This window comes from Dama dama, chromosome 23 (assembly GCF_033118175.1).
Source record: "Dama dama isolate Ldn47 chromosome 23, ASM3311817v1, whole genome shotgun sequence".
Taxonomy (NCBI): Eukaryota; Metazoa; Chordata; class Mammalia; order Artiodactyla; family Cervidae; genus Dama; species Dama dama.
The window spans coordinates 19,972,825-19,985,743 of NC_083703.1; the positions used below are offsets into that span (position 1 = coordinate 19,972,825).

Consider the following 12,919-nt stretch of genomic DNA (forward strand, 5'->3'; position numbering starts at 1 on the left):
GCCATCTAGTTAAAATAACCATCTAAAACCTCAACGGATGGCCTAAGAAGTTTTTTAAAACCATGTTTTCTCTGTGTATAGCTGTGCTTAATTTTCTGCGAGATTGTTGTTAAGTTGCTAAGTTGTCTCAGGCTCTTTGTGACTCCATGAACTGCAGCACACCAGGCTTCCCTGTCCTACACCATCTCCTGGAGTTTGCTCAAATTCATGTCCATTGAGTCAGTGATGCCATCCAACCATCTCATCCTCTGTCATCTCCTTCTCCTCTTTCCCTCAATCTTTTCCATCTTCAGGGTCTTTTCAACAAGTCTGCTCTTTGCATCAGGTGGCCACAATATTGGAGCTTCACATCAGTCTTTCTAATGAATATTCAGGGTTGATTTCCTTTAGGATTCACTGGCCCTATCTCCTTGCTGTCCAAGGGACTCTTAAGAGACTTATTCAGTACCACAGTTCAAAAGCATCAATTCTTCATTGCTCAGCCTTTATGATACAGCTTTCACATCCATACATGACTAGTGGAAAAACCATAGGTTTAACTATATAGACTTTTGTTGGCAAAGTGATGTTTCTGCTTTTTAATACACTGTCTCAGTTTGTCATAGCTTTTCTTCCAAGGAGCAAGCATTTTTAAATTTTGTGGCTACAGTCACCGTCTGCAGTGATTTTGGAGCCCAAGAAAATAAAATATGTCACTGTTTCCAGTTTTCCTCTATCTGATTAGCTTTGAGGGAAATCCAGCTGAGACCCAGGTCTATGACTAACCTGGTACAACATTTGTACTTTCTGCAAAAGACCACGAAAACTATAAATATCACCTTTCTATTTTGCATATTAAAAGATCTTAATTTGAATGCACTGCATTTTTGTCCTTTCAGTACTTAATGAATTTACTCATTTCTGCAATAGGCTAACCTCAAGTGCCAAGCTCTACTAGCCTGAGTTTTTAATCGCCTAGACTCATCTTCTACTTCTGTGCCACACATTTAGGAATGTAATCTCCCTTCACATGCTTTAAATATTATAACTTGTGTTCATAGTTATGAAATCCCAAGGTGCTATTGAGAAAATGGTTAAGCCTGGATGTGATATTTTTAGAGCTCACAAACCATTCCAGGAATATAAATCCAAAGCAATGTCAGGATTCTTGTTTAGTGCCCTCAAAGTTACACATCCTACAGATGGAAATGAAGATACTAAACCCGTTTTCTTAATTTGAGGGAGGAGACCAGGAACTCATTAATTTACATTGAAGAAAAATTCAGGTATTCTCTAGACATGTAAAAGTATTTTGCCCTCATTTCATCTTTCTAAGTGGTTTCTATTTTTAATATTTAACACTTTAGCTTCTAAACCTACCAATTTGGGTCATGAAGTCATAGCCTGTCACTAAAGAGAAGAGCCTTGGTTGGTTGCTGGGACTGGGCTCCCTGGTGTTTGCCCTCCAGCTCTATCTTATTAATAGCTTGCATGTGTTCTAGGTGCCATCATGTGGGCTTCTGTGGGGAGATGTATTCCAGTCAACATTTTTTACAGAGTCGGGGTAGAAGTGGTTTCCATCTCTCCCATCTCCCAAGTGTACTGTTTTTGAGGTTTTGGTGTTTTTGTGTAGTGATAGCCAAGTTGATCTGAGTACTTGCAGGGTGTGTTACATGTTGTATCTCATCTATTCACTCTCTGAAGTCTAAGTATTGTTACAATTTATTGATGAAGAGGTAGAGTCTGAAAGAGTTTAAATAATTCACCTTAGAGTTAAACCAACTGCTAAACAATAAAGTTATTAATCTCTATTAGCCAGTTTCATATTCTGTGTTCTTGATTTTACTACCTACTTTCTTACATGCTTACAGACTTTACATATTGCCCAATGTTCATTTAGTTGTATATTTTAAACTGTAAAATATTTCATAACAACCTCATTTCTGTCACCTCTAAAACTTTCTGTTAGGCAATTAAAAGAGATATATAAGAATAATCAGCATTTGTTATTAAAAAACTGGCATAATTTTGAAAACCTTACCAAGTCTATATTATATCTTAGCATCTTAGTCTTGAGTAAAAATACGCTAGCTTCATTAGTATCACTAATCCTTTTGGTGAGTACCACTGAACTGTACAGTTAAATATAGTTAAAATAGTGTGTTTTATATTATGTGACTTTTATCACAGTGGTGGTGGTGGTTTAGTCACTAAGTCATGTCCAACTCTTGCGACCCCATGGACTGTAGCCTGCCAGGTCCTTTGTCCATGGGATTCTCCAGGCAAGAATACCAGAGTGGGTTGCCATTTCCCTCTCCAGGGGATCTTCCCGACCCAGGAATCAAACCCGGGTCTCCTGAACTGCAGGCAGATTCTTTACTGACTGAACTATGAGGAAGCCCTTTATAATTAATAAACTTTATTACTTATTGTTGATTAGTGCTGACAGTTCTTATATTCCTTTTTATTGCTTAACAGAAAGTTTTAGAGGAGATAAAAATGATGTTCTATATTTTTCAAAACTATATCTGTGGAGATGCTTTACCCAAGGAAACAATTGCACAATTAAGGGGAAAACTTTACCAGGACTAAATTGTATTAATAGATGGTCCCTGAGAACTTTTCACAAAAATGACTCAGTTGTTCTGCTAAACCACTCAGTCCATTGAACTTATGATTATAAATAGAAAAATGTAAGAAGGAGCTGCAGATATTTACATTGTCACATCAATTGTATATGGTGCCTATTTTAGTAAGTTCTTTGGATATACATTGCTTTAAAATTAAGGTAAAATATTTTCAGATTTTAGCACCCTCTTTTACTATAATATATGCTTTAAAATCAAGGTAAAATATTTAGATAGGTAAACCTAAGTGATTCACATTGCACATTTAGGTGATATGTAACATGGCAGATATTTTGGATTCAGATGGCCACTCTAAATGTTTTTCTTTCTCTCCCTCACCTCCTTGCATCTGTTCCCTTCCTCCCTCGCAGTTTGCTCCTGATGCAAAATGTGATTGTTACTTGCAATTTTAGTTTGAGATATGAACATTTGGAGTTATGTGTTTTTGAAAGAAAATGAAATGTAGATGGGTATTTTGTATCTTCAAAATAAGAAACAAGTAGCACTTTCTAAAATGTTTGAAAATTGTTTCAGATTCAAATTTGTTTTGCAGAGTCAAACAAGTGCTGCTTGTCATCTTTATTGTATTAATTGTTTGGAAAATGAGCCAGGCTCCGCAATGTGATCTGACTCACAGCATTTGCATCCTGCTTTTTCTTATACACTTGTTCTTGGTGGAAGGAGGATGGTCAGAAGTGGTCAACCCGACCTTACTGACTATGGGGTGCACGTGGCTGTAGACCAACTAGGTGACCATGTTGATTTTTATGAAATACTGTGAAAGAAATGAAACGGGAGCTGCTGTAGCTGCTGCTTCCCTATTAGCTCTTTTCCTTTGTTGCTCAGAATCCAGATGGAGACAGCATCTTTGAAACTGGAGAAAATATTACATTTTCCTCTGCCTCTACCTTCTCCGCACTCCCTGATGCATATTTTCATAGGATAAAGGAGCTAATCCCAGCTGTATCAGACAAGAGATCATTGTATTTAAAACAGTTTTAAAGCAAGCATTTTATTGCTCATGATTATTCCCAAGACTATGTAGTATTTATCAATGAACCAGCCGTCTCTAAGGTTAAATATATTTTGTGATTCAAGAACTTGGGTGGTACTTTCCCATGAGAAAGGGTCATTGTGTAAGAATGGCTGGATATCAGAATTATATCATTACTCAGGTAAACCACAATTCCTGCTTAGATTGAGAGCAAGAGCTTGGAAATGTCATCATGCAGAAACTGGGCACTGAAGTGGGGAGGTAGAACCTTGGGAGCTGGTTAATCATCTTAATCTCCGTACAGTATTTGTCATAACTTCCCTGAATCCCTGTTTCTTCCTTTAGACAGTGAGCGGTTCAGTTGGATGTTCTCTACCTTTTTTCTTCCAGCTTTTAAAATTCTGTTTCTAAAGTTTTTCATAGCATTCAAACTGTTGAGGTGGGTTAGGAACAGCTGGGGACATTGGTTCGAAGAAGGAGCCTAACTGAGACTGAGTTTCACTGATCTTTTGCTTTTCTTGGATTTACTGGTCTGCTCCACAAGCATATCTGGCCGCTTCAGAGAACCCTGTGTTCTGATGGTCACCTCTGGAAGCATTATGGCATTCATAAGTAGATGTACCTCCATGAGAAGTTTGAACACCCCCTTTAAGGTCAGATCCTTTATGTTCATAGCCTGATGCACATCTGTGTTCCAGGGATTACTTTTCTTACCAGATATCAAAACTGTTACCAAGCCTAGTTGTAAGTTGTGAGATAAAACTATAACATCAAGCTTCTGGTTTTGTGAATATACCAACCTGAAAGATTTGCTGTGTGATAGGAAACTTATCTGCAAAATTAATTTTAATTCTCAGATGTGTTCTTCCATACTGGAGAGTTCCAATGTGTTTTTTTTTTTTTTTTTTATTTAACATTCCTCAGTGTGCCATATGATCCAAATGTAATTTTACAACCTATAAACTATTGCATATATATCATAAAGACTAGAAAAGATATGAGTTATAATTCAAAATTAAAGGCCAGAATGAGTTTGGAGAACTGTTTATAGTACTTTTAACATTTCAAGGAAAAAAAAAGAAAAACTGATGAAATATGATGTGCCTGCTAGAAGATATTACTTTATATCTTAATTTTAAAATTGGCTTGAATCAATTAATATTTTCAATTTTTTTTTACTAACTCCTGTTTAATACTTAAACTCAGTTTATCAAGAAAATTAAAATAGTTAACAATAGTTATGAAATTTGAGCTAAAGACATGCTGTAATACAGTTTTGGCATTCAAAATCTTTGGATTTTGTGTTTTTTTTTTGGATTTTGACTCTTTAAAATTTTAAACAAGTTACAGTGTAAAGTGTAATTAGTGTCTCGTTGCAAATTCTACCACATTTTAGTAGACTATATCATTTATAAATAGATATATAGTCTACTACTAGACAAAATTTTGTTTTGACAAAAATAATATGAATTTTGAATTTGTTCAGAAGTAGGAACAGATTTTAAAACACATATCCTTTTCTTTGTCTCCTCTACCCCTCTTATTAATAATGATTAAGACTGTGAAAGATGGCAATTTTCAAAATGGAAAGGAAGATGTATATATATATGTACCAGTATTTGTGCTCATTTAGAGATGGGAATTACTACTAATATGGAAAGGATTTCTTGACCTACCAGAGTTTCAAATAATGCTTTTCAGTTCATTCCACTTGAAAATAGATATGTGCCTAATATGTGTGTGTGTGCTAAGTCGCTTCAGTCATGTCCAGTTCTTTGCAACTCTATGGACTGTAGCCTGCCAGGCTCCTCTGTCCATGGGATTCTCCAGGCAAAATACTGGAATGGTTTGCCATTCCCTTTGCCAGGGGATCTTCCTGAACCAGGGTTTGAACTTGTGTCTCCTTGTCTCCTGCATTGGCAGGCAGATTCTTTACTGTTGAGCCACCTGGGAAGCCCTCAAAAAGTGCCTTAATAGGCATGCAGTTGGTTTAAACTGATAGAGGCTGCCAAACTTTCTGACTTCATTTACAAGTTGGTTGTTGAACCTATGTTTTTGTATGTGTGTGAGTCACTTTATTTATCCTCACCCTCTCTCTCCTCCTGACCAACCCTCTCAACTCCTATTTATATCTGTGAAGTGGTATGAAGGTCAGAACAGTACATTGACAACAATCCTGTTTACAGACCATTTTATGGTTATCTTTATTTTTTATTTTTTAAATTTATTTTTATTATTATTATTTTTTTTTCCAGTGGGTTTTGTCATACATTGATATGAATCAGCCATGGATTTACGTGTATTCCCAATCCCGATCCCCCCTTTAGCTTTGGTGTTGCTTCCAAGGTCGTGCTCTGGTGTAGCTATCAAGAGGCACAAAAGATAAACTCTGACCCAGAAGGGGACTGGATCTACCACATTGACTTGACAATATGACTATTGAAGATTTTATTTTATTTTTTTTTGTTTTATTTTTTTTTTATTAGTTGGAGGCTAATTACTTCACAACATTTCGGTGGGTTTTGTCATACATTGATATGAATCAGCCATAGATTTACACGTATGACTATTGAAGATTTTAGCAAGCTTGCTGCAGTTAAAAAAAAAATGGTCTAAGCTATAACTACTCATTTCACTTCAGCCTCATAATCTCAGATTAGACATCCTGAAAAGAGTTTCCTTTGCTTTCTGTCTGTCTTTTCTTGGGGAAATGATAAAGTGGAAAATTGAATTCTCTTGGACCACAATTGCAGAGTTGAAAAATATTGTAAATTTAAAATATTAAAACAACACAGGAATATTCAAAACCATAGGATTCATAGAGGGTGTAAAAATAAAATCTATATGCTTTGGGTGTTTAGTGTTTCAAAACATGGCACAATTCCTAATGATTTTTTAAAAGACGTTTGGAATTTTTGTTTTGAGATAAAGTGGAAATAGAATTGAGTTTCCTGTGCTAACTTAGAAATATCCATTACTTCTATAATGCTCATGAAATTTTCCTTTATTTCTGCAGTAGGGATGTAGGTCTGCCAGGAAATCTGACCATCAGCTAAATAGCTGTTTCTGAGAGATAAAGCCTTGAAGCTGCAGCTTATTATGCCAGGAATAAGCCTCTGTCCCAAGGCATTGGGTGGCTTCTGTGTGATTTCTTTTTATTGAATTGTAATTGGCTCAGGAAGAGGGGAGAGGGAAAAGCTACTTTGCTTACCCTGGAAGAGATTTACTCCATACCCAGGGTGCTGTTACCAGGGAGCAGCAAATTAGTATGCATTTCTCAGCCTGGGTGGCTTTTTGACACCTGATGATGTGGCAGTACATTTAGATGATAAGGAAAATCCCTGATCACAGCAGGAACATCTGGGTTTTTCTGGCAAGAGGGCAAGTTTCCCACCTTGTGCAGAAGCTTAAGTGGCTGTTTGGTCCAGTTTCTTCTAATTTAGAAGAAGAGTAATTCCTTGTGGTATTTTTCTTATATAATCTTTTAGATATAAAGTTGTGGCTTTAATAATTTTTTGCTGTTTGCAAATTTAGTACTTATTAGGGCTTTCTATTGGTCTGTTGGTCTATTTCTATTAATATATTGGTCCTTTTTTTAAGTCTCAAGAAAAAGATTTCATGTTTTGCTTTAAGTTTACCAATATACAGAATTGAGACATTAATTTGATCATAGAATAAAATAGATTTAAAAGCCCATTCTCCAATTTATTATAAATTCAGTGTGAAAATATCAATGACTAACATTTTGGTTGGTTTATTTTTTTCTTTAGGTTATAGTATATAAATTTTGCAAGTTCATTCAAAAAATATTTTTGACTTTTATGTAGTTAGCTATAGTTTGGTCCATGGAAAATGTAGTCTTGCAGACATAGTTAAGAGTACCATAATTTTAAAATCATTTACACTGGAATAAATATTTTCAAATTGAAAATAGAACACACTGTATACATTTCATTTGAAAACAGTGACTGTTCATGCATGTATTGTAGAAAATATAAGTAGAAACACATAGTGTGCTATTAGGTTTAAGTATGTGCTTACATCATTGAGTATGAATCACAGGCTAATAGAACTATAAAGTGTTTGTACTTGATCCAGACTTCAGGCAGGATTTTTGAGGAAGAACATTGCTGAAATGCCAGTAGCATGAGATGGTGCAGTCGACAAAATAGCAGATAATGTAGGGTAACAATTGGTAACATACTTTAGAAATTCTTCACTTACCTGGTGTTGACTAAGGTGACTGACTGTAACTGGGCTTTTCGTAAACACATTAATATATGAGTTTATTACTGACTTTACCATATCAACATTGAATTAGGAAAATCTTTTTATGAGGGATATAATATTTTATTTTTCTTACCATTTAAATGCTCAAAGCTGATTCTACTGATAGATCTTTTGATTTTATTTTTTAAACCCTTATCTGCCTTAATACGATTACTTTGTGGTAGCCTGCTGCATGAATTACATGTCATAATTGACATAAATGGAGAAATGCCACACTACTTTTTAGATGCAATTAGAAATAATCACATTTTCCTCAGACATTGTGTACTGTAGTACTGTAGGTGTGACATAAAATTGAAATAGGCGTCTAACAGTAGTATGCTGCAGTCCGTGGGGTCTCAGAGTTGAACACGACTTAGCGGCTGATGACAGCAATACGTCTTTTAGTATAAATTTAAAAGTAGAGTCTTTGTATTTCAGTGAAAGTGCATTTCCACTAAATTTTGTCATGGTACCTTTATTAAAGCATTCCATTATCAATTTGATTTTTATTAAAAAAATTTTTTTTTCATTTTTATTTCTTGAGTTGTTTCTGTGTTTTTCAAGATTATTTTATTAATTTCTTCTTATGATTATTTGCCTCGCTGTGCCATGTGGGATCCTAGTTCCCCTACCAAAGATAGAACCTGTGCCCCCTGCAGTGGAAGCATGCAGCCCTAACCCCTGGACTTCCAGGGAAGTCCCTCAATTTGATTTTTAAAACAACTGATAGAAATGTTCCTTTAAAATTATGGGATTCTGAAACCTCGTGAAAATAGGAAACATAATTATAAGTATTCCAGAAAAAGCCATCCATGTAGGTGTAGGCCACTGAGCTAAGTGCCAGAGTTTAAAGGTGCCTGGTGATCTTCTGCCCAGGCGTCACTGTGATCATGAAAATAGCCATTTTGAGAATTAACTAAAGTATAAGTTAGAACTATAATTAGAAGTAAAATTGGAATATAGTGGTAACAAAATGCATGACATTATTAGTTCTGGTGAGAACCAGGGAATGCCTCTTACAGAAAGCATCTTGGGAACTAGGTGTTGAAGTGTGGTGAGTGTTTTTACAGAAGCAGCATTACTGGAAGTCTAGACTCAGGAAGATCCTGATGGAGATGGGAGGCCTGTGGCACTAAAGGTCCCCAGCTCAGCCTCGTGTTTGTTCCAGGTGTGACGTGACCTAGAGGGCATTGTAGAAGAATCCTCTGTGGCACATTGTTGGAGAGGATGAGGATTGAGCAAGCCTCCAATTTGAGGGCTGCTGTAATCATTCAGATGAGAGGCACATTGATTCTGTACGAGGGTGATGTCCAAAATGTAAGATCTTGGCCATGAACTCTAGATTCACAAGACCTATCAACTGTGGGGATTAGGCGGGATGGAAAGAGGTGAAACAGGTGATGCTGTTTTTCAGAAGGGTGCCAGAATTGATAGAGGAGTTGGGTTTCATTTTGATCTACTGATTTGGAGGTATCTTTGGGACATCCTGTTGGAAATTTAGATCATGAATTCAGAAAAAATATTTAGTGTTGGTGACTTGTGTGTAGATATTTTCATGGGTTAGGTTTTGAAGGGCTTCCCAGGTGGCACCAGTGGTAAAGAACATGCCTGCCAATGCAGGAGACTTAAGGACCATCCCTGGGTGGAGAAGATCCCCTGCCGGAGGGCATGGCAACCCACTCCAATAATCTTGCCTGGAGAATCCCATGGACAGAGGGGCCTAGCAGGCTGAGGTCCATGGGTTTGCAAAGAATTAGATACGACTGAAGTGACTTAGTATGTGTGCAGATTTTGAAACTGTATACTTTTGGGCTTGTTCAGGGAGATGGTGGTGAGTGGTCCATAGTAAGAGCCCACAGGGGCCATTTAAAAGATGAGGAATCTCCATCATTATGGAGATTCAAAAGGAATCAAAAGTACCAGCAGCTTCTTAGATTCTAGACATCAAGAAGAGTGTTTTGTAGCATCTTGTCTCATCATTTTAAAGATGTATTTTTCCCTTTGCAAGTGGTATTTCATCATGTTGCATACACCCTGTTCATTATCAACTTTTCACCTAATGGTTTTAGCATCCATTAATTATCTTTGCCTGAATGAATGATTTCATTAGGAGTTGAAAATGGTGATTTTTCTAATTCTATTAATTATTCTATTATTATGTCCATTACTCTGCATGTTTCTGAAAGGACAAGCTTTCCTCCTTGACTATTGGTTACTTTGAAATACCATTCCTACAGAAAAAGCAGGATTTTTTTTTTTTAATGCTCCCTGTTTGATTGTTCATTTTCAAAGTAGAGAGTTGGTATAATAATAATTTCTAATGGTGGGAAATGAATAGCAAAAGCAGTTCCTTAGTCAGTGGTAGGAGCCCTAGAGCCTTGATGTAAAAATTGTGCTTCTGTTTCTCCACCCTTCCACCTTTCCTCTCTTCATGGATCTTTTAGTTTCTGTCATTAATAAGTTTATCTGCCTTTTATGACTTATTTGAATTTCTGGTCAGTAAGTTTAGGGACTACCATGTGAAGCATAGATTTGCTTTGTTCTGAAGTTATTATGCTCAAGGAAGGGCTCTCAATATTTTGAGATACAGTGAACTTTAGTGTCTTCATTTGCTTGATTCCTTTCTTTAGACTTTGTGTCCTCTACTTTACTTTACCCTTTCCGCATTCTTATAAGCAAGGTCAGTACTTCATCGTGGGCCTGGAGCAGCAGTCTAATCTCACCAGCATTTTCCTTGTACTTGTGGTTGTGCCTCATCACAACTTTGACCCATAGTAACCAGGAGGATACAGAGTTTTTCTAGTAAAAAGTAGTTGCTGCTAATGGTTAATTCTACTATTGTGTTTTTAATGTTCACTTTCTGTAATTTGGTTTTAAAAAGTTACAGAGTTTCATGCTACACTTTATACTGGTGAATATTTATAGATCAAATTTTTTTTCAGAAGTCACAATTTTGGCATAGGTTCAGGATAACCAGTTCATTTTTTTAAGTTTTATCATCTGATGGAGCAGAAAACATATCCTGGTCTATTCTAAGGTCTATACAATCAATACTATTATATTACACTTTTTGTTTCTATGTGTGTGTTTGCTGCTAATGTGGTTTAAGTAATGAAGGATAAGAATCAAACATGTGTATGAAGATTTTTACAGCCAGACTACCCCCAACAAAGTTTTTAAGGAAAATATTTGGGTATTTAATGTGGGGCACTGATGCAAGTTAGCTGAAGTGAGGCTAACATTTTAAATTTGTTCTTTTAGAAGATACTTAGATTTAGCTGTTGAACTGAAATGCTCAATTTTACTACCTTATCCTAGCCTTCTCATTTCTTTTCAGAACATTGAGATTAAGCCAAAGCAAGTTGTTATAAATTATTATTTGAAAGAAATACCTTGGCTGCTCTGGGGTATATTAAATAAATATTGATCAAAGACATCTCATCTCAAGCATGTTGGGGTGAACAATTATATGTCTATTATGTATCATGTGTTGGGATAGGCTAATTTTTTTCTTCTCTTACTATTTGAATTAATGTTTACAACTAGCTTGTGAAGGAGGTAACTGAAGAGCCCAGAGTCTTCAATCTCTTGCCCAAAGTCATGAAACTATGAGGATCTAAATAAAGAGCAAATTCATTCATCTTCTCTGTTTTAAATGTTTTTGGTAAATTATAGAAAACATCTCACAACATTATTCTAAGATTGGAAAGAAGAAGAAAAGAGAAATGCCATGATTGAGTGATGATAAAAGTCCGGTATAGAAGTATTTTCCTGCAGAGGTTGACCCCAGAGGAGGGCAGAGTGTGCTGTTCTGTCTACTGTGTGGTGTGTCTACCTGTGTGGCCAGAGCCATCAGACTCCCTTTCCCAGGCAGGCGACTGCATTTCTGAGGTCTAACCTGCAGGAAATGACCTCGGTCAGCTCTTTGGTGTAGACTCGGGGAAAACATTTTAAATGTGTAGAATCATTTTTTTTTTCTGCTACTTTAGAAAAACCGGGTGCATCATTAATTTGCAAGGGCTGGTTTTTTACAAGATACCTTTTTGTTTCTTTTTGAATAGAAAGATGAAAACTACAGAAGCCTCCCACGGGACACTAGTAACTGGTCTAACCAATTTCAGAGAGACAATGCTCGCTCATCTCTGAGTGCCAGTCACCCAATGGTGGACAAGTGGCTGGAGAAGCAAGAACAGGTAACATAAACGCATCCTTCTACACGCATCGGTGGTATAACTTCCTGGCCCACCCCCTAGGTGTTTCCCTCCATCACAGTGATGCTTGGAGAGAAGTGGCTCTGCCCAACTGTAGTTAAATACCAGGCTCTGTATCCGAGTGTGTTTAACATAAACGTAGACTGTTTTGGTGGTGGTCCCTGATGAAAGATTTCTCCTAAGCAGTTGCTGTAGATTCTCAAGTATTACCACCATAGAGCTTTTTAGGTTGTGAGGCACAGATGTTTGGTATGAATAATGTAGTTTACAAGTAGACTTTCAAGGCCACCCATGGGGACTTCCCTGGCAGTCCAGTGGTTAAGACTTCACCCTCCAATGTAGGGGGTGTGAGTTTGACCCCTGGTTGGGGAGCTGAGATCCCACATGCCTCACAGCCAAAAAACCAAAACATAAAAAAACAGAAGCAATATTGTAACAAATTTAATAAAAACATTAAAAATGGTCTATATAAAAGGGGGGGCGCTTAAAAAAAATCACCCATGGGTTCCCCTCTCAATTGAGAGGCAATACAGTCGAAAGATCTGAAGGGACGAAATTAAAATTTCTGTTATCCCTGACTTCACTTTATGGGAGAAATGGACATTCTAGTGCTGTTTCAACAATTGTCAGGTCTGGGGACTTGTCCTTTCACAAAAGACCAGGACCTGTTGTAGGCATCTGTGTTATCCCAATTGCTTAGTTCACTCTGCAGGCTAGCCACCTCCAATTCATAAAATTAAAAATTGTTCACCACTCAGCATACATAATGGCTTCCTATCTTAGGAAGGGGACTGTTTGCAATTTGTGTGAAAACTAAGAGGTTATCTGCTAAGTTT

At 36.7% G+C, this 12,919-nt stretch overlaps 1 protein-coding gene across 15 annotated transcripts in view; it reads left to right on the top strand.

Moving 5' to 3' along the window:
- PARD3 (par-3 family cell polarity regulator) overlaps nt 1–12,919 on the top strand; it is a 557,182-nt gene that overhangs the window by 253,400 nt on the left and 290,863 nt on the right. For 11 of the 15 annotated variants that reach the window (XR_009690004.1, XM_061126148.1, XM_061126154.1 and 8 more), the window contains exon 5: nt 11,934–12,065. The exons of the other annotated variants lie outside the window; for them this stretch is intronic. Coding sequence is in view for 10 of the 11 variants with exons in the window: in XM_061126148.1 (XP_060982131.1) it covers nt 11,934–12,065 (132 nt within the window). In the remaining variant the exon portion in view is untranslated. The remainder of the gene's footprint in view (nt 1–11,933; nt 12,066–12,919) is intronic. 15 annotated transcript variants of the gene reach the window in all.